The sequence below is a fragment of the Mustelus asterias genome, unplaced genomic scaffold (assembly GCF_964213995.1).
Source record: "Mustelus asterias unplaced genomic scaffold, sMusAst1.hap1.1 HAP1_SCAFFOLD_2124, whole genome shotgun sequence".
Taxonomy (NCBI): Eukaryota; Metazoa; Chordata; class Chondrichthyes; order Carcharhiniformes; family Triakidae; genus Mustelus; species Mustelus asterias.
Genome location: NW_027592069.1, coordinates 37,006 through 56,700, shown reverse-complemented (window position 1 = coordinate 56,700; position 19,695 = coordinate 37,006). Strand labels below are relative to the sequence as shown.

The following is a 19,695-nucleotide window of genomic DNA, read 5'->3' as shown; positions in this document are numbered from 1 at the left end:
GATTGGGGTACCTTGGCATTCACCCTTGGGTTTCAATCCAAATTAAACACATTGCGTGAACTCAACAGTGTATGTGCTGATTTCTTTTTCCTCTTTAATGAAAACAGCTTGTTTTGAGTGTTGGTATCAACAAAAATATTGCATTTTGACATTTAACATTTCATTTTCTTTGAATTATTAGTGTTCTTGTTTTATAGAACCTTAAAATTAAATATTAGAGTTGGTGTGTGTAAATTAAAAAGCATTCTATTTGCCCGTGTGTAAATTAAAAAGCAATCTATTTGCCGAAGTTTCCTTTTTAAAATGTGAGAATTCATGGCTCTCTAGCTGGTCATTCCAGAAAGTGAAGTGTAGTTTCACTTTTAGACTGGTTAGAGGAAGCTGTGAGTTCAGCTCCAAATACATGAAACCATAAAAAAATATTGTGCTGGTTCCTCCATTACTGTACAGTCAAAGCAACCTTTGTGATTTAATCTAGGCATAAATTTGCTTATCTTAATTTCTAAACCTGCTTGCCAATACAGGATTGAATCACTACAGTTGTAATAGTGAATGGTGGGTGATAAATATTTACAATCTCTGCCGATAGCTGTACTTCAAAGAGTGTACTTGGCAGCTAGTTATTGGCTGATTCCACAGTGATTGTCACGAGTCTCTTTCCTCTGCCAAATAGCAGCATGCAGCACCTAAAGGTTTTCCATTTGTTATTGCTTCTGCTACAGTACAGGAGAAAGATTGAGTTGCTGGTGACCCGGTTTTTGTTTGTACATGTCTATTTTATTCGTGGAATTAACAATGGATTGTATTAGTAAAGACCCATAATGGTATGTTTTTACATTATTTGTGTTCCTGTGATGACTCCTTTTTATAAAATGCTTTGAGGTTAATCATCTAAAGTTTCTGACGCGATGTGTTTCGCAATCGTTGGATTGAGAACATTAGGATTGTGACCCAAAATACAATGGTATTGTTAGACAAAATATCAAAAGTCTCAAGTTGCATTATGACCAGCAAGGTCTTAAAAATTATAAAAATCAAAAACAAGCGACTTGTGAAGTAACTTGTAATTTCAATATTAAGATCAAAGTACCTTGTGTGTTCAATGTGGTCTTGAGCTCCTGGAGTATATTTCTACATGAGGAATATAGTTCATTTAGAAACTTGGCTGAGAATGCTGAGTTGTAATGGAAGATACAGTATTAAAGGGGAGGTAATATATTAAATGTGCATATTCTTGAGTTGTGATCAAGCACCGTAATATTTAAGAGTCTGCTCTAAAAATTGCTAACTGTAATGAGTCATCTTCAAATTGGCCAAAATTCAGTTAAAAAGTCATTTACATTAGAGGAAGCTCTGTAAAAGTCCATATTTATTTTTTCTCTCAATAGTATTGTTTTAAAACTAGCAAACCAACAGCAATGTATGTTTGGTGAACGTGGTTTTCTGATCAATCTTCTACTGAGAAAGGACATTATAACAAGGCTGAGTAAAAAGAAATCTCGATGTTTGTCTGCCACTTAGTGGAGGTTTGGAAAAACTGCACTGCTTAAAATGTATAATCAGCATGGAATAAAACAACAGGGTGTTTCGAAATTTAAAACTATATAAATTCAGTTTATTGTACCCTGCAATGCCTTTTTATTAACATTACAATACTTTTGCATTACTGTCTCACTTGCATTTGGGAATCTACACTGAGGACACAATATAGAAATATAAACACTTGCGTTAAAAAGATACATTCACACGGAGTAGCCGATTGTTTACTCCAGGTTGTCTATCAGTCATTCAATTGAGATAATATCAAAACACAAAGATCGCGGGTTTTTAGGCAACCCCCTTATCTTGAAAGCAGGAATCATATCATCAAACTTAGATGGCTTTTAGTGATCATAATGAAACGTTTTTGATTTTTATAATTTTTAAGACCTTGCTGGTCATAATGCAACTTGAGACTTTTGATATTTTGTGTAACAATACCATTGTATTTTGGGTCACAATCCTAATGTTCTCAATCCAACCTTGACTGAGCATATTGTGAAGTGCTCACACTATTGAACAATGAACCGTATTGAATATCTAATTGGAATGAGTGAATATTAATTCAGAGAGAAGGTTCATCCTGCTTCCAAACAGGTCTTTGGCATATTCTGTAAATACATCAGAGCAGTTCATTCAATTTTCAGACTCGATTCCTTTGTTTTTTAATTGGAATGTCAGTTGTTCATTAGATACGTCTTTGCAATGCTAATTAATAGCTTTACCTCTGTGCGTGGTGGTAATGTTTCCACCCTGTTTGTTAACAATATATCTCGAGCCCTAATCGACGGATTTTGATGAAACTTGGTACATAGGTTTGGCCCAAGGAACAACTGATCACCTTTTAGTGAAGTTGCGCATACTGGAAATTAAGGGCCTCTTAACATTTTGAGAGAGCGCTGATTGACTTTAGAACGTTTTTGGATTGTTTTATTTAGTTAGACTGTAGAGTTGGACTCAGCTGCTGTGTAGAATGCATCACAGCTGTCCAAATGCGAGCAGAGTTTTCAGAGCAGGTTGTTGGATGAGTGAGAATGAAACTTAAATATTTTTTTCTGCATTGTAGTTACAGGGCATCAACTAGGCAGGGAAAAACCCTGAACTGCATAATTGTAATAAGTTAATATAACATGATGGAAATGTGCATTCTGCTAAGTGCTTTTTTTCACTTTTTATTACGAGTTTGAGTTTGCTGTTAAGTCCAGTTTTGAGATGCATTGTCCCACAGCTGCGTCTCTTTTCCACAAGTGCTAGTGCAAGCTACAGAAATGACATTGGGGCTCAGAGCTATGATTTTGTAATGTGGCATTCTTTAAAACAAAATGTCCTATTGGCATGAATGTAATTTTTGTGTTCAAAGTTCCTGATTGTAACATTGGAATTGACTCCCATGAAATTATGTGGAATGCATACAGATTTGTTCGAATATTTCACCACAGTTTGACATTTTTAACGGATTCCTTTTAATTTCCTTCCAAGTTCTGCTGTTTCTACTTCAGAATTGATGTAAATCTAGTAGGCAAGTAATCATAGAAATCATAGAAACCCTACAGCGCAGAAAGAGGCCATTCGGCCCATCGAGTCTGCACCGACCACAATCCCACCCAGGCCCTATCCCCATATCTCCACATATTTACTCGCTAATCCCTCTAACCTATGCATCCCGGGACACTAAGGGGCAATTTAGCATGACCAATTAACCTAACCCGCACATCTTTGGACTGTGGGAGGAAACCGGAGCACCCGGAGGAAACCCACGCAGACACAGGAAGAATGTGAAAACTCCACACAGACAGTGACCCAAGCCGGGAATCGAACCCAGATCCCTGGCGCTGTGCGGCAGCAGTGCTAGCCACTGTGCCGCCCCATTTTAAGGATTGTGCTGAGAGTAAAGCCTCTTGTGTGTTGCTGTTAACAATTTGAGAGAAATGCCAGTTGCAGCAAACTATGGCCAGTATTTTATGACCTCGCTCAGGTGTGGGCCTGTAAAATCCCGCCCAAGGCCAACGGAAAATTCCATTCTGCGAGCCGCGCCCGCCCTGAATCGGTGCAGGCGTGGCGCTACAATTCCGGCCTATGTTCCAGTTCATTCAATAAAACTGATGTACAATTGAGTCTCTTGTTGCAATGCATTTTCTTCCTGTTGATGCCATAAACTTTTCCCTGCCTTTATTGGGACCAAGACTGCCTTGGGTCAGTAGTTAATAAATAATGAACAATGCATATGAACTATTGTCATGTTCCTTTTTATTGTACTTTTCCATGTTGTCTGACACCATTTTTGCTATCGTTTAAAATGCATTTAAATTGTTAAAGGATATTTACAATTGTACAATGCGGAAATAGCAGCTTATACAAAGAGCTATAATGTGTGCATTCTGCGGTTATTTTCACTATGGTATACAGTGTCACCATTTAAAACATCAAAAAGATCTGATTTAATTTTAACATTCTGTTCTATTTCTTCTGGTTAAGGCTCTTTAACTTTATCTGGAGCAGCAAAAGGTCTGGAAGCATCATGATGGCCAATAAAAGGAACCTCGATCATATGGATTCGCTTATTTGTAGCAAGATGCCTCGACTGGAGCATGAACACACTGGATTATCAGCAGGGTTCTGTAAACCCAGTCCCCTACCTAGTTATGCTTCAGAAAACCCTCTTAAGTATACTGGGTCTTATTTAGCATATCATCTTCGGAATCGCGATGGAACTAATCTGCAAGCAGCCTGGAATCAACCACGACCTTTTATGTCGCATGTGGGTAGTCCAACAATCCAGTCGCAACCAGGTGATGCTTCGCGTCTCAGCAGCCACTTGTATCAGACAGAAACCGAAACTGGACCCCGACCATTTCAGCCGCCTGTAAATGAGAATGACAAACTTGACTTGGTCAAAGATTTGATGAACGTTCGGTCAAAATGGGTCACTTTTGTGGAACGACAGAAAACCTTGAGAAAAAACCAGAATCTTTCAGGTGTGCTCTGTTCTTCTGCGGTCGAGAAACACAATTTAATTTCACCTACTTTATCCAATAACTGTGCAAGTGTAGCATTTCCACAACCGGTGTATAGAAATAGCGTATGTTGTTCAGGAGCTGGTTGCCCTTTGGAAAATTCGGCAGATCATTTTCGTAGGAGGGGACAGGAAACTGAATGGAGGATGCCGCCTCCTGTTACGTCAAGTTGTTTGCTTGAGAATAACAATCAACTAATGCACAGTCTGCAATATAGTAATCCTCTTGCAAAAAATAATACGTTGCATCATGGACCTGGCAACATACAAGTTAACTCTATGGGTAGAATCACCAAAGAAACTGCAAAACCGCCTGGAGTGAGTTCACCTGTGTGTCGAGGATATGGAACTTACAACAGCAACATTCTACAAGATCCCAGATATTCTGCATTCTCGTATGAAAACTCTAATGGAACTATACCAGGTCATGGCAACGCATCTATACATAACATGCAAGACTTTCAGAAAAATCCTTTGCATCAATTTGTGAGGACTGAAGGGCAACAAATGCAGCCATCTTTGTATTGTGATAAGCTATCGCCGCCAAAGTTTCCAATGCCAATTCAGCCAATGGTTTTTCACTCTCGGGACACTGTTTCAAACCAGCAAAGTGCAGGTACTTATTCCTTGTTACATCCACATAGCTACAAAGCACAGCTGGGCCATTATCCCGTTCCAAGCACAGGTGGGCAGATTCCTGTATCCGGTTCCACTTATACAGGCCAACGTAATTCCGCGAATCCTTACGCACAGCCTCCAGAATCTCTCCGATATCCTGCTCACTCTTCTCCTTCACAGCAGAAAAGTGTGTCTGTGACCAGCCCTTTGGTTCACCCTGCATCGCAGCCTGTAGCGCGGCCAACCGAGTTTCAACCGCAAAGTCCCTCTGGAAACAAAGTCTCTCCATCTCACCAAGATCCAATAAATGCAAGGCGTCCTTCACCAGACGTGTTACACTTCCGGTCACACGTCATAGATGCACAAGCAAAAGACCGGTGCTACAACTCATTAAACTCGCTTTATAATAAGGAATATGCTGGTCAGCAACAGTTGATAAGTAAACACAGTGCCTTTCACCCAGTGCTATCTGGAAAATACCTAAAGGGGCCATTTGAGAGACCTGCTGTCTCCCCTGCAGATCATAGACCAAAGGACATTTATATGAAGGAGCATAGCCCAAGCATTAATATTTCATCCAATAGTGATCATGGCAGGTCTATATTCAGTAAAGAAGCTGAAAGCCTAAATAATAAACCAGTGGCAAGCCCACCAAAAATGTACACTATTAGTCCAACCAGAAGAACGTCCGTGATTAATTTCTCTCCTGCTTCCTCTCCTGCTTCTAATGAAAGCAAGAGGGCAACTCCCCCTCCTTCCCCTCCTATGCCAGTGATAAACAATGTGTTCAGCCTGGCACCTTACAAAGCTTACCTGGAAGCCACAGGTCTATTCTTTTCAAAATGTCCAAAATGTCAGCAGGACTGTGATAAATCATGTTCATGTTCTTTGGAAAGTAAATCCCGAAACTGCAGAGGGGACGATGTCATAGATCTGGACTCCAATAAGCAGAGCCCTCCAAGGGTCACGAAGGCCATCGGTGAGTTGCAACCCAAAAATGCTGAATTGCAAAAAGGCGACCCTTCTGTGCACGTAGAATCTGCTCATGCAAAGGTTGTGTCAGCGGACAATGAGCTAAATAAAACAGTTAGTGAGAAGAACTCTTTAGACGTTGGATGCCAAGGGATTAATCTTTCTCCTGACCTCAGTAGCCTTGGAAATGGCACACCTCAGCAAAATGGTGCTTGTGATACAAGTTGCGCAGTTGACCATGGCGATGGAAAGCTTGGGATGAGCAAAATGGATTCTGATATGGCCTTGGACCTAAGTGTTAAGACAAAAAACCCGCTTTTGGAGGTCGCTCAGCAAACACCGGCTTCTGTTGGGATTGGAGAAGAATTGATCAGTGCTAAAGAAATATCGAATGAAAAGGAAAACAATATCACAGAATCCATGATTAGTGCAGAGAAACGAGAAAGCAAAGCACCAGCTATTGAGCAGGGCGATAAGGTGGTTGTTACAAGTACTGAAACCAACAGCATGAGTGAGCGCCATAAGATAGAAATGAATAAATATAAAATACTGAGACCTGCACCGCCAAAGGTTGGCGAAAATAATCTCATTCGGTCACCTGAAGGCATCGCAGAAGCGAAAAAAATTAGTTTAATTGGATCAGTTGACCCTTCGGTTTTAATTCTGCGGCCCCTGAAACCTCTGAAGCGAATATTACCTGATGTGGCTAAATCCATTGTCAGTTCTGTTACAGAAGCTAGAAACACGCCTTGTGAAACTAGAGTTGATTTGCCCTGCATTGGTGCATCAATGCAGCAGGACAATGACGCCTACAATTATTTTGTGCATCTTCATCGGTCCTTGAGTGATATGATTACGCAGTCTGTGGCTGAAACCTCTGAGGAAGTTTTGCGTGCGTGCTTGCAGGACATCGAAGCACAAGAAAATCCCAAATTGAGGTCTTCCACAAAGTCAAAGAACGGTACGAGAATCTTCGCGGCGCTGAAGATGTCAAAATCCAAAGGCATTTGGCGCAACCATGCCCAAGTTCCACTGACTCTGCAAACGCTGCTTTCTCACCTGGAGAGCTATATTTATTCTAGAACATGCCCCTTTCCCCACGTAATTCGGGCTGGCACGATTTTTATTCCAATATATTTGGTCAAGGAGAAACTGTTTTCTAGTCTAAAGGGAGCGACGATTGATCAAGTCTTTCAGGAGCACAAAATAGAACTGCGACCGACTACCCTTTCGGAGGAGAAGAAACTGCAGAACGAGCTGCAGCTTCAAAGGTGTTCCTCCAGATTAATCAAGCTGCTTTCCTTGAAGCAGTTACCTGAAATCTATCAAGACTTGCTGGATGTTCTTTGGCACTCTTGTGTGAAAATTCATCTCGGTGAGTACTTTTCCACTTTGCACTTTGTGTCAGGTAGTACTTCGGGGAAGTTGTATCATCAAAATATTCTCTAAAATGGAAATTTTAAAAACTCCATGAGCTGAAAGAGGTTTTTTTACCGCAGGGATTCTTTTGCTTTTTTAATTGAGCTTTTATTTTTAATTTCATCAATAACCCCTTGCCTCCGTTTACAAATTGCTCTGCATCTTTAATATCTCTTCCCAATCTACACTACTAAAATTTGCTTGCCACTTTTCACATTCTCTTATTCTCCAGTTATCCATCTTCATTGTAACAATTAACTTATTTCTGCATGCTAATAACATCATTGAAAAAATATGCATGTTTCCTATAATTTCTGTTAAAATGCTAATGTTGGGTCTTGTAAGAATACTAAACCCCAAAACACTGATTTATAAAACTAATCTTATTACTTTTCTTTTGGTGCAGAAATACTGTAACAGTCGTCAAACAGTTATCTGTATGGAAACTGGAACTGCCCAGCCTTCTGGAAAACGTCCTATGTAGAAGTTTTCCCCAAACGCACAAACCCACATATTGCACTTTTTAATAGTTTACTTTGTGACGACAGCCAGGTTATTTTTGAAGAGGTGCAATGGCTGGAATTCTTTGGTGGTGCATGTCCTGCCACTGCTGCCAGCAGGACCGGAGAATTTGGCGTTCAGCCAAATCTCCATTCGCTGCAGTGGGACTGGAAAATCCCAGCCAGCATTAACACTATTCCTGTTTCTACATTTGATCCTACTGTTCATAATACTTGGTTTGAAAACACTGGGAATTGGTTTTGGTGTTTTAAGAAAAAAAGGGGAAAAAATGGATAATGGTTTAACTTGCGTGTATATTTTATTTTTATTGACCATTTGCTTTCCCAAGACAAAATACTGCCTTTTAGATACAAGGTGAGGCTCAAAGTGAAATAATGTCTATGTTGGAATGCAATGGCCTATTTAACTTTGCCAGGACTCACTCGTTTGAGTTATTAGTGACCACCTCCCTCCAGCGAATTCAATTACAAATTTTGTTCACTGAGCGGCAGTCAAGCGGGTCGAACACACTGGAAGATGCTAGCGATCCCTTGAAGAATGACACTCACTCTAGTTGATGAAGAGTGACTTTTCTCGGGATCCTCTTTTCCTTTTAGGAGAGGCCATGGTATCTGCATGCTCACTTGATTAATGGCCAGAACCAAGCAGGTTGGAAACCAGAGTTCTAAGTTCTGGAAATGAGTGCAGTTACCTGAATACATAAGAATGCAAAAACATAAGAGCAGGGAAGCCCATCAAGTCTACTCAAATTCAATACGATCATTGCTGATCTTGGGCTTTAACTTCACTTTCCTTTCCATTCCCGATATCCTTTGATTCCCTGAAACCAAAAATCTATCTCAGCCTTAAATATATTCAAGATTAATCTTAAATTTCCAACTTGTTAACCTATCTGCAGGATTATTCCTAGGAATTTGATGGCACGTTCTTGCCGCCAGTATCATTATATGCTGTGTTTTATACCGTTAACTTCTTAAAACATTTTCTTGTTCTGTTTTCCTTTATTGCTTATTTTCAACTTTCCTTTTCTCCCTCCTTTGTCTTCCTCCCTCGCGCGTGCGAGCTCTTCCGCATGTGTGCTCTCCCCGGAATTCCCTAACAGCACATTGGGTGTACCTACACCCACAGGGAACAGTAGCAGTTCAAGAAGACAGCTCACCGCCACCTTAAGGGCAGTTGGGGATGGGCAATAAATGCTGGCCTAATGAGCAACACCCCCGTCCCATGAATGAATTAAAAAAAACTTTATCAAATGTGTGTTGGAAATCTACATAACATCCATTTCTGTTCTCTATATTAGTAACCTCATTAAATTCCATCAGGTTTGTCAGACATGACAGACCTTTTACAAATCCATACTCTTTCTGAGCATCTGAAAATTTAAGGGCTGAGGTCACCCTATCATTGATCCTGGTTACTTCCTGACAACGGGTAAAGCCCAATTAGCCTCCCAATTCCCTGATTTCCCTCTGTCATGGTTTTTAAAGTCATTACATATGCAATTTTCTAATCTAAAAGGATAACTGGGAAAATTATAGTTCGAGCCTTTACAATCTTCTCTGCTATTTCCTTTTAAAATCCCCAGGATGGAAGTTATCTGATCCTGGGGATTTGCTACTCCTTATAGTTCCAACATTTTCTTCATTGCTATTTTGTTTAAATTAATTTTGAATCCCTGTCCCCAATTTAGTATTAGTTTACCGGGATGTCTGACCATCTGACCTCTTGCTCCTTTATAGATATTAATACAAAATAATTATTTAACGTATCCACAATTTCCTTGTTTTTATTGACAATATCAGTGGACAGGTCATTCCTCAAATGTCTGCCTTTGGGTCTGAACTGTTCTGTCACCCTTTAAATACCCTTTGTATTCCCATTCACCAGAATTTGCTTTCTTGTGCGTTTGTGTTTTTTTTTAAAGTTTTATGCTGTTCATAGAATCCCTACAGTGCAGAACGAGGCCATTTGACCCATCAAGTCTGCACTGACCACAATCCCACCCAGGCCCCATTCCCTAGCCCCACATATGTCCCCTGACACTGTTTAGCATGGCCAATCAACCTAACCTGCACACCTCTGGACTGTGGGAGGAAACCCACGCAGACACGGGGAGAACGTGCAGACTCCACACAGACAGTGACCCGAGGCCAGAATTGAACCCGAATCACTGGTGCTGTGGGGCAGCAGTGCGAATCACTGCCACCGTGTTTACATGTTTTAGTCAGCTGTGGTTTTCTTTCATTGGCGAGTAGTACTCCTTGGGGTGAGAACTTGTTCAAAAATAATTTTAAATCGTATAGAACATCTCCCACTGCTCAAGTTGTTTTACCCACTGTCCAGTGTGCTATGAACATTCCCTGTCTCAATGCACTGATGTCAGACTCCCCATATCTTGTCTCTATTTTATGTTTCTCTCTTTAAACACTACGTTGAGCTCTATATTATGATCACTATCAGCAGCGTTTGAGGGCAAAAATTTGAGACTAAATCAGAATTTAAAGAAAAAATTAACTTGAGTCACTTGGGAATTCTGACGCAAGCAACTGATTTGCAAAATTAAGTTGGACGAACTGAAAACATTTTAGAATGCAAAAATGAAAGCATAGTATTATTGAAATGTTGGAATATAAAATTCAGATCTGCCCCTAGCTCTAGCAGTGTCAAATTTTATCAGCCCTACTCTAATTTTTTTTAACAGAACCGTCTCCAAGTATGTCCAACTTGCTCACTCCTAATTTGTTTTCACCCCCTGCCTGGTATTGCATCTAATGCCCCGACCCATCCAAGCCCTCATTATTGTTTTACTGTCCAACAGGTTTATTTGGTAGCACGAGCTTTCGGAGCCCTGCCCCTTCATCAGGTGAGTGGAGCGTTCAGTTCACAAACAGGGCATTATATAGACACAAACTCAATTACAAGATACTGGATGGAATGCGAGCCTTAACAGGTAATCAAATCTTTACAGGTCCAGACCATGCAAGTGGAGAGAGGGCTAAGCACAGGTTAAAGAGGTGTGTATTGTCTCCAGCCAGGACAGTTAGTGAGATTTTGCAAGCCCAGGCAAGTCGTGGGGGTTACAGATAGTGTGACATGAACCCAAGATCCTGGTTGAGGCTGTCCTCGTGTGTGGAACTTGGTTATCAGTTTCTGCTCAGCGATTCTGCGTTGTTGTTCATCTTGAAGGCCGCCTTGGAGAATGCTTATCAGAAGATCAGAGGCAGAATGCCCTTGACTGCTGAAGTGTTCACCTTCCTGTTGGGGAAGGGCAGTCAAGGGCATTCAGCCTCTGATCTTCGGGTAAGCGTTCTTCAAGGCATTGTCTGCACTTGTAAAGACTTGATTACCTGTTAAGACTCGCATTCCAACCATTATCTTGTAATTGAGCTTGTGTCTATATAATGCCCTGTTTGTGAACCCAACTCCCACTCACCTGATGAAGGAGCAGCGCTCCGAAAGCTCGTGCTACCGAATAAACCTGTTGGACGGTAAAACAATAATGATGGGTTGGGGCATTAGATGCAATACAAGGCAGGAGACTTTAACTTGGTGTTGTGAGACTTCTTACTGTGCCCACCCCAGTCCAACGCCGGCATCTCCACATTATTGTTTTACTAATTGTGTTGTGCACCTGTCTTGGAGGTTTCTGTTTGAATTCCTAACCTGCTCATTTAGACCTCCAATTGTATCCTTTCTTAAATTATCCAAACCAAGCTCTCTTAATCAGTCATTTTTTTCCAGTTTTTTTTCATTTAATTGAACTGCGAATCAGTTTGCTTTCTCTTCCAGCTAGTTGTTTCAATCTCCAAATTTGCATTTTAAAAAACCCCAATATGACCATTGTGCCTTCCTTGTTTTAATGCCCAACTATCATTGCCATGGGCAATGTTGGGAGATTTATTAACTTTTTTGAAAGCACCAAGTACAAGATGTAGTACAAATTTGCTTATAAGTAATAATGCTTAAAACTACTTCCCACTGTACTTGTTTCATAGTTTTAGTTTAGTTTATTAGTATCACAAGTAGGCTTACATTAACACTGCAATGAAGTTACTGTGAAAACCCCCTAGTCGCCACCTGTTTGGGTACTCTGAGGCTCAATTATAACATGGCCAGCACGTCTTTTGGACCGTGGGAGGAAACCGGAGCACCCAGAGGAAACCCACGCAGACAACGGGGAGAACGTGCAGAGAGTGACCCAAACCGACATTCGAACTCTGGTCCCTGGGGTTGTGAGGCAGCAGTGCTAACCAATGTGCTGCCCCCGAATAATTGTCTTAGAGTCAGTTTTATTTTATGGAAAAAATTGGTATCTTAAAGCTAAAGATTTCTATTTTTAAATACCTAGTGGAGATATACTTTTCTCATTGGTTTCTAGCAATGTAAAACTTTTTTCTTTGATACCCAGTGTCAGCATGAAATCCAGGCACATAAACACACAGCCAATTAAATGAGAGAGTTCTTTTTATCCTAGTGTTGATATGCCTTTCCTTGCCCAAGAACATTGCCCTATTAGACCAGTATAGCGTTCTGTTTTTGACACCAATTACCCTCATTGGGTAAGTTTGCTCTTGATGTCAAATTGGGGTAATGTTGTGTTCTGGGCCCATAAATTGAAATTATCCCAATTGTTTCATACATTTAGTCAGTTAACGAAGACTCTTAATTTATCAAGCGTGGGCTACATTCAACTCCCTGTAATTACTTATTAGGCTTGATTGCATGGTGGCACAGTGGTTAGCACCGCTGCATCACAGTGCCAGGAACCCGGGTTTGATTCCTGGCTTGGCTCACCGTCTAATGCAGAGTCTGCGTGGGTTTCCTCCCACAGTCTGAAAGACGTGCTGGTTAGGGTGCATTGGCCATGATAAATTCTCCCTCAGTGTACCCGAACAGGCGCCGGAGTGTGGCGACTACGGGATTTTCATAGTAACTTCATTGCAGTGTTAATGTAATCCTACTTGTAACACTAATAAATAAACTTAAAAGCACATCACCAACCCCCTGCCCCACCACCCACTGACTTTGTTCAGTTGCTTTACACTCTCTGCTTTCTTCACTCATTCTGACTTGAAGTGATTCCCCATTTCTAAACTTGTACAACATAATTATGTCCTATTATTTTATTGCAAGTGTAAAATTGTAATACCTCCATTCCTGAGTTCATAGTTGACTTTTTCTTTATGCTGTCTTTGTTTCCTCCCTTCTGGTTTTCCTACCCCTCTTTGTAGAGTGTCGGATGCTGGGGCAAGTTCTGTGGTTGTTTATCGTAGTTCATCTTGCTCGAGTGTCAGCCCCGAGACAGTTGAACAATGGGCTTTAAGGAAGGGAGGATTATACTGACTTCCCCCTTGCTAGTTTGTAGAGAGACATTGGGTAACAACTAGGAGCAGAGACCTGTCAAGCCTGAAGCTCGAGGCTGATGATTCCAAGCTAATATCGGCAAACTGAGTTTCAGGCGAGTAATTGAAACTAGGATCATCCTGGTCTATATCGTTCTATCATGAGTTAAGGAGCAATAAACATTTATTCCAACCTTCAGAGTGAGGTGCTTGTAACTATTTTCCTCCATCCTGTACAGTGAATTTATGCAGGAATACATTGTACTGCACAAAGCAGTCGAATTTCTGCAGTAGGTTCCAGAAAAAGTGTTTATTTAAGTCAGTTGATTTTTGAGAGTTAAAGCTTGGAATATCATCTCAGTGGTGGTTTCTGTCTTGCCCTGGAGATTCAGCGAAAGGCATTGCCTCATGACCAGCTAGTGCCTCTGACTTAAATAGTGTCTTGTTTTTCTAGGAAAAAATAAGTCACGTTTCTCTATTACTGCCAGGCCCGGTGTGAGCAGCAGTAGGTCAACTATCTGTTTCACGTCTCTCCCAATTTTTCCTAGTCAATGAAAAAGATAAAACTGACGGCCGGTGGTGCAATGCCCATTTCCTGCCCGGTGGGAATGGTTGAAATAAATGTTAGTATTATGGCTGCTTCAAATCCTATTCTCTTCTGTCCTGTCCCATGGAAGTTTGTATTGAGGCATAGATTCCATGATTGGAATCTTTAATAGACTAAATTGACTCTTTTTTTGTGATTGGTGCGGTGTAAACTTTCCATTTGGAATCAAAATGAAATGAGTTTGTGACTTTAAATATCTGTAAAATGGTCAAATGGTGGAATTTGCTCATTATTGCACGTACTTTGGACTGGGTCTGAAGGTTAACAAACATGCCACACTACACATGTTTATCTCAGTTCTAGCTCTTAATTTTAACGTTTTCTCACTCATAAAGTGCCTTCCTATACTAGGATTATTAGCCTTGTGCCATTAAGATTACAGACTAGTCTTCATATACCAACTTTCCTATCTGCTGCAAATCTTGTCCTAGGGAGAACTTTCAGTCTTGGGTTGTTGTTTTGAAAAAATGCATTCCCTGTTTTTAAAAAAAAAAACTCATTCTGGCAACCTGAGGTTTTTGGCACCCTAGTAACAACTTGGTTCAATTATTTTCCCTATGGGGAAAAATGCTCAATGCCTATCTTAGCCCAAGAAAGCAACATCTGCGAGACCAATTTGACATTGTTTTTGCCACCACTTATTTTTATGGGGTTCCGGATCCTGGATCCTTAAACTCCAACTGCCCCAATTCATTTCACGCCAAATGCATTAAATAGATAAGATGATTCTCTTGTCCACTGTGGGGAAGTGATGGTGTTGTCGCTGGGCTAATAATCCAGAGACCCCGGGTAATCGTCGGGGGACCCGGGTTCGAATCCCACCACGGCAGATGGTGAAGTTTGCATTCTATAAATATCTGGAATTAAAAGTCTAATTATGACTCTGAAACCATTGTCAATTGTTGTTTTTAAAAAAAACCCCATCTGGTTCACTAACTTCCTTAGGGAAGGAAATCTTACCTGGTCTGGCCTACATGCGATTCCTGACCCACAGAAATGCCCACTGAAATGGAATTCAGGATGGGCAATAAATGTTGACCAACAACACCCACATCCTATAAATATAAAAAATTAAATTCACTGTAAAAAAAAGAAAAGACTAATCGGAATGTAAAGTCATTTGAGCTTGAAATCTAGTTTTTCCCCCCTTCCGGTGATGAGTGTCTTTTGGAAAGTTCTCAGCCATGTAGAATCATAGAATCCCTACAGTGCAGAAGGAGGCCATTCAGCTCATCGAAACTGCACCGACTGCAATCCCTCCCGGGCCCTATCCCCATAACCCCATGTATTTACCCTAGCTAGTCCCCCTGACACTAAGGGGCCAATCCACCTAACCCGAACGTCTTTCGGACTGTGGGAGGAAACCAGAACACCCGGAGGAAACCCACGCAGATACGGGGAGAATGTGCAGACTCCACACAGACAGTGACTCAAGCCGGGAATCGAACCTGGGTCCCCGGCGCTGTGAGGCAGCAGTGCTAACCACTGTGCCACCGTGGTCACGTGGAGCCTTTTTAAAGATTGAGGACTTCTGTGCCTTGCATCTTTTTTTTTGCATCTTCCTACACAAATGTGAATCTAAATTGAATTTTGAATTTGTATATTATAGATGTCTCAAATCGAAGGCCAGATAGCCAGGGTTGTGCTAAAATAAAAGCAAAATACTGCAGATGCTGGAATCGGAAACAAAAACAGAAAATGCTGGAAAATCTTGGGTCTGACAGCATCTGTGGAGAGAGAATAGAGCCCAGGTGAAGGGTCATCCAGACTCGAAACGTTGGCTCTATTCTCTCCCCACAGATGCTGTCAGACCTGCAGAGAGTTTCCAGCATTTTCTGTTTTTGTATCCAGGTTATGCCCCTGATTCGGCATTTCAAATTGTCTTCTGGCTGATAAGATCACACTGTCTTCCTGAATGTAAAATGAGTAACCCTGGGAGTGGGGGAGGAAGGGCAAAAGAGATTATTACTACCAAATAAAGGTTTCGGATTTTTTCCAAACACTGCTATGGTGTTAATTATGGCCAGCCATTTTAATGACCTTTTTAAATATTTTCTAGCCAACAAGAACTAAAGAACAATGATTTCAAAGTTGGAATATATTAGACTTGTAAGTCTTACATTAATAGTTAAAGATCACTGTAAATAAATTTATTTTTTGCAGATCTACCATCACATGTTGGTCTAGATGCTCCATTGCAGGTATCTGTTAACCAAGTGTTTTGAATCCTGTAGCACTTTCTTTTTTTTTTGTTTTCTTTCATAAACATTTGATTGTCTGAAATGTTAATGGGACGTTTTCTTCTTTAAATCAAGGTGAGCAAAATGATGAAGGGGACGACAAAAACATGAAGGAGACGACTATCGCTCCACCTCCGGCCGCCGGGGCTGCTCACGAAAAGCAAACGCAGACTAGTTCCACAGAAATCAAAAACGTAACGGAAGCAAGCACTGCTTGCTCGAAAGCGAGCCCTGACAATGGAACTGCCGTAGGCAAAAGCAATGTAAAGCTTAGGAAAAGGCGAAGGAAAATGAAAGCTACGACCTCACCCGTAAAGTCCAACCTTAAATGTGCTGATTCAAAAGAGAGTTCACAACCTGTGCAGGAAGTAGAGCGGGAATCAGTCGCCCCTTCAGAGAAAACGTCTTGCACAGAGCCTGGTCAGGGTGCTGGTAGCGCACAGTCGGAAAAGGAGTCCCAGCCAGGTCCCGGCAAATTGCGGAAAGGAGCAAAGGGGGATTTGGCCGATGAGGCTTTGGTGAAAGGTAATTTTGAAAAGAAGTGCAGTACTTTGGTTGTTCGACTGAACCGAGTGGCCGTCAACGAGGACAGTAAAGGGACAGGCATTTCTTGCACCAGGAAGATCAAAGAATCCCAAATACCAATAAGGACAAAGAACAATGGTGCATTGAGGCCAACGAGAAGCACGTCTAAAGTACTGCATCTTCGTAGCTCAATTGTGCGGTTAAAATTTCAGAAACCCAGGCAAACTGTGCCGTGCAGAAACATGGTGCTGAAATCTATTGTTGCTGCAAGAAAGTCTTTATTAATGCACAATTCCCAACGACTGGATCAGAAAATTACCAAACCCCCCTCATGCAGGAAACATCAAGGGAAAGACTACCCAAACCTTGTGGGCAAACGCATTAAGCATCTGTACGAGGAAAAGGATAAATCGGAGTCCTGGTATAAAGGTGTAGTGGTCAGAGTACATGAGAAGCACCAGAATCCTTTAAAAACCGTGTATGAAGTTAAATACGACACTGAACCTGACTGGCAGTACTACCTTGAACTCTTGCAGGATTATGAAAATGGGTGGCTAAGGGTTGACGACTGACTTGTAGAACTCAGCAATCGCCTTTGTTTCAATGTCTATAATGGCGATCTCAGAACACCTGCCCATGACTGGCAAAAGTAAACCAGAATCGTAGATGTCAATCCAGGGGAAGTAACTCATCAGGTCTTTTTGTTATTTTGTTCACATTGCAGGGAAAAAGATGCTGCAGGCCCAATGTTCCTTCTGATTTTGTTTTGGAGCAAAGGGCCCCTTTTAAATATTTTGTGTGATAAAGACCAATTTGCGACAGCCTACGCGAGGGCTTTTGAGGTTGCTGCACAGTAATAAGGAAACATCATGGGTCTCCATCCCAAAAGCAGAGAATATTTTGAGTGCTCTGACTTCACTAACATCTGAGAATGTCCAATGGAAATGGGAAGCAAATAATGTTCCTATTAAACTGAAGATCAATGTCTCCTTGCCCCAGAAAATTTGATCCAAGAAAGGTCTAATAGTAAATCTCGACCTATTGCAATTCCTGAGCTAAGGATTAATCTTTTCTAGGTGAAATTGTTTCGCACTATTTTCCGATGTTTCCCTTTGTGAAGATGCTGACTCTTTTGGGGCATATTTCTTGTGCCAACAATAGCCTTCAGTCCTTGACCAAGTAACTATTCTTCTTGTGACAGCCAAGTTGCGAGTGCTGGTGGGATGTTTAGTGATGGGGAGCATCACAGCCGAGTCCAGTTGCTGCGGGATGTCCACACGTGGCACTTCCCAGTTGAAATTGATGGGCCGCCATTCAGAATTGTGACCATGGATTGCCTTTTTTCCTATCTTCAAGCCAAGGCTGCGGAGGTCAGTTGGGGACCCCTCGACCATATCTCCAGTAGAAATGAGCTAACTCAGGACTATGATTTATAATTTAACAGATTGCGCACAGCAAAATAACGAGTAATCATTGAGTGTTTTTCTGCTGTGTGGCAATTTTTACATCACCGCCATTCCAATTCAGTTTAATAATTTCAGATCTGTGTAGGTTTGATTAATTTCAATCGTAACAGCACAATTGTTGACTCCCACCTCGCCCCTACACTGTCCATTTGCGCATCTCAAGTGGGGAGGTGGGTGCTCGCAGAGCTTTGAATTATGCTTCATGCAAAAAATAAACATGCTGCTTGTTGGCTACTGGTGTAGTATTTATCAAGAATTGACTGGTACTGCAGACCTCCTTTCGTTTCAGTACATTAGCAAGTTAAAACCAATTTCTGTTGGGCAGCAATGTTTGTGGAATTGCCATAAGTTTGGTTTTTCAACATATTCCTGATACTGTCAGCCCCTCTATGCAAGCATTTTTGAGAAAAATATCTCTTCCCCCTTTCCCTCCACCCAAAGAGAGCTTGTATTTATAATGCACTCACCTTGTGAACTCTTGGGACAAGTATGTTTTTCTAAATTGTTACTGGTGTACAGACTAAGATAAATTGGGGCATTGATAACTAGTGTTTTGTATGTACTTTTTGTAATAAATATAAAACTTAACCCGTTAAGTTGAAGATGTTACTGTTACATTTTCACAGTTGATGTTGAAATACTACATGTGAAAACGGTAGGTTGACAAAACGTTTTGCAAACTCCTTTTGTGTATCCTTTTGTATAAAGATTTGAAACCACTTTGAACTTTTTTGTCTTTCTTTCTTGTGTGGTGTGTACTTGAGTAACAAATGTCATGGCTCGACATGATGCATCCATGGCAGGGGAACAGTTGCTACATGGCTTGTGTCCTGCAACCCAGAGGCATCCTCAAGTCTTGTTTGAGCTGATTGGACAAATCAAGTGGAACTCTGCATATGGTTTAGTCTGCAGGCATCATTGCACCACACTCAACTCTTAACACCATAATGAAGACCCACTTGACTGCTGCTAGAAGCTAAAGGACCTTTAAGCAGGAGAATGCACAGATAAAAGAGAATCAAGATCATACATTAAATCAATGCCGTTTGTTTTTTGAAGTGTAGCCACTGTTGTGGGAAATTTGTACAAAGTTAAGTCCCACAAACAGCAATAAAATAAATGAGCAGGTTACCTGGCTTGTGTGTTGCGTGAGTGATAATTATCAGCCAATACTTCAGGGGAGCTCACAATCTAATTTGCAATTTGTGCCATGGGCTCTTTTAAGGCCAGTCGGGGCCTCAAGTTCGACATTTCAACTCAAAAGAACAACTGGAAGCAACTCGCATTAGTACAGCAATCACTCCATCCTCCGTTAGTCTCAAGTCTTAAACCCACAACCCTGTGACTCGGCCGTGAGACTAATACTGCCAAGCATTGAAGATACCGGAGGGGACATGGGGCAGGACCAGCAGAGCTAGAGCAATTCACAACT

General features: G+C 41.2%; 1 protein-coding gene across 3 annotated transcripts; it reads left to right on the top strand.

The window, feature by feature from the left end:
• Window positions 1–420: 420 nt before the first annotated feature.
• cunh15orf39 (chromosome unknown C15orf39 homolog) lies at window positions 421–19,061 on the top strand. 3 transcript variants are annotated; one of them, XM_078207197.1, is made up of 4 exons: window positions 3,330–3,643; window positions 4,015–7,517; window positions 16,196–16,233; window positions 16,348–19,061. In XM_078207197.1, the coding sequence occupies exons 1-4, from the start codon at window positions 3,468–3,470 to the stop codon at window positions 16,381–16,383; spliced, it is 3,753 nt and encodes a 1,250-aa protein (XP_078063323.1). In that variant the 5' UTR covers window positions 3,330–3,467; the 3' UTR covers window positions 16,384–19,061. The 3 variants fall into 3 exon arrangements, with proteins under 3 accessions (XP_078063322.1, XP_078063323.1, XP_078063321.1); XM_078207196.1 differs by lacking the exons at window positions 3,330–3,643; window positions 16,196–16,233 and adding an exon at window positions 421–824 and having other exon boundaries at window positions 16,348–19,059; XM_078207195.1 differs by lacking the exon at window positions 16,196–16,233 and having other exon boundaries at window positions 3,334–3,643; window positions 16,348–19,060.
• Window positions 19,062–19,695: the final 634 nt, after the last annotated feature.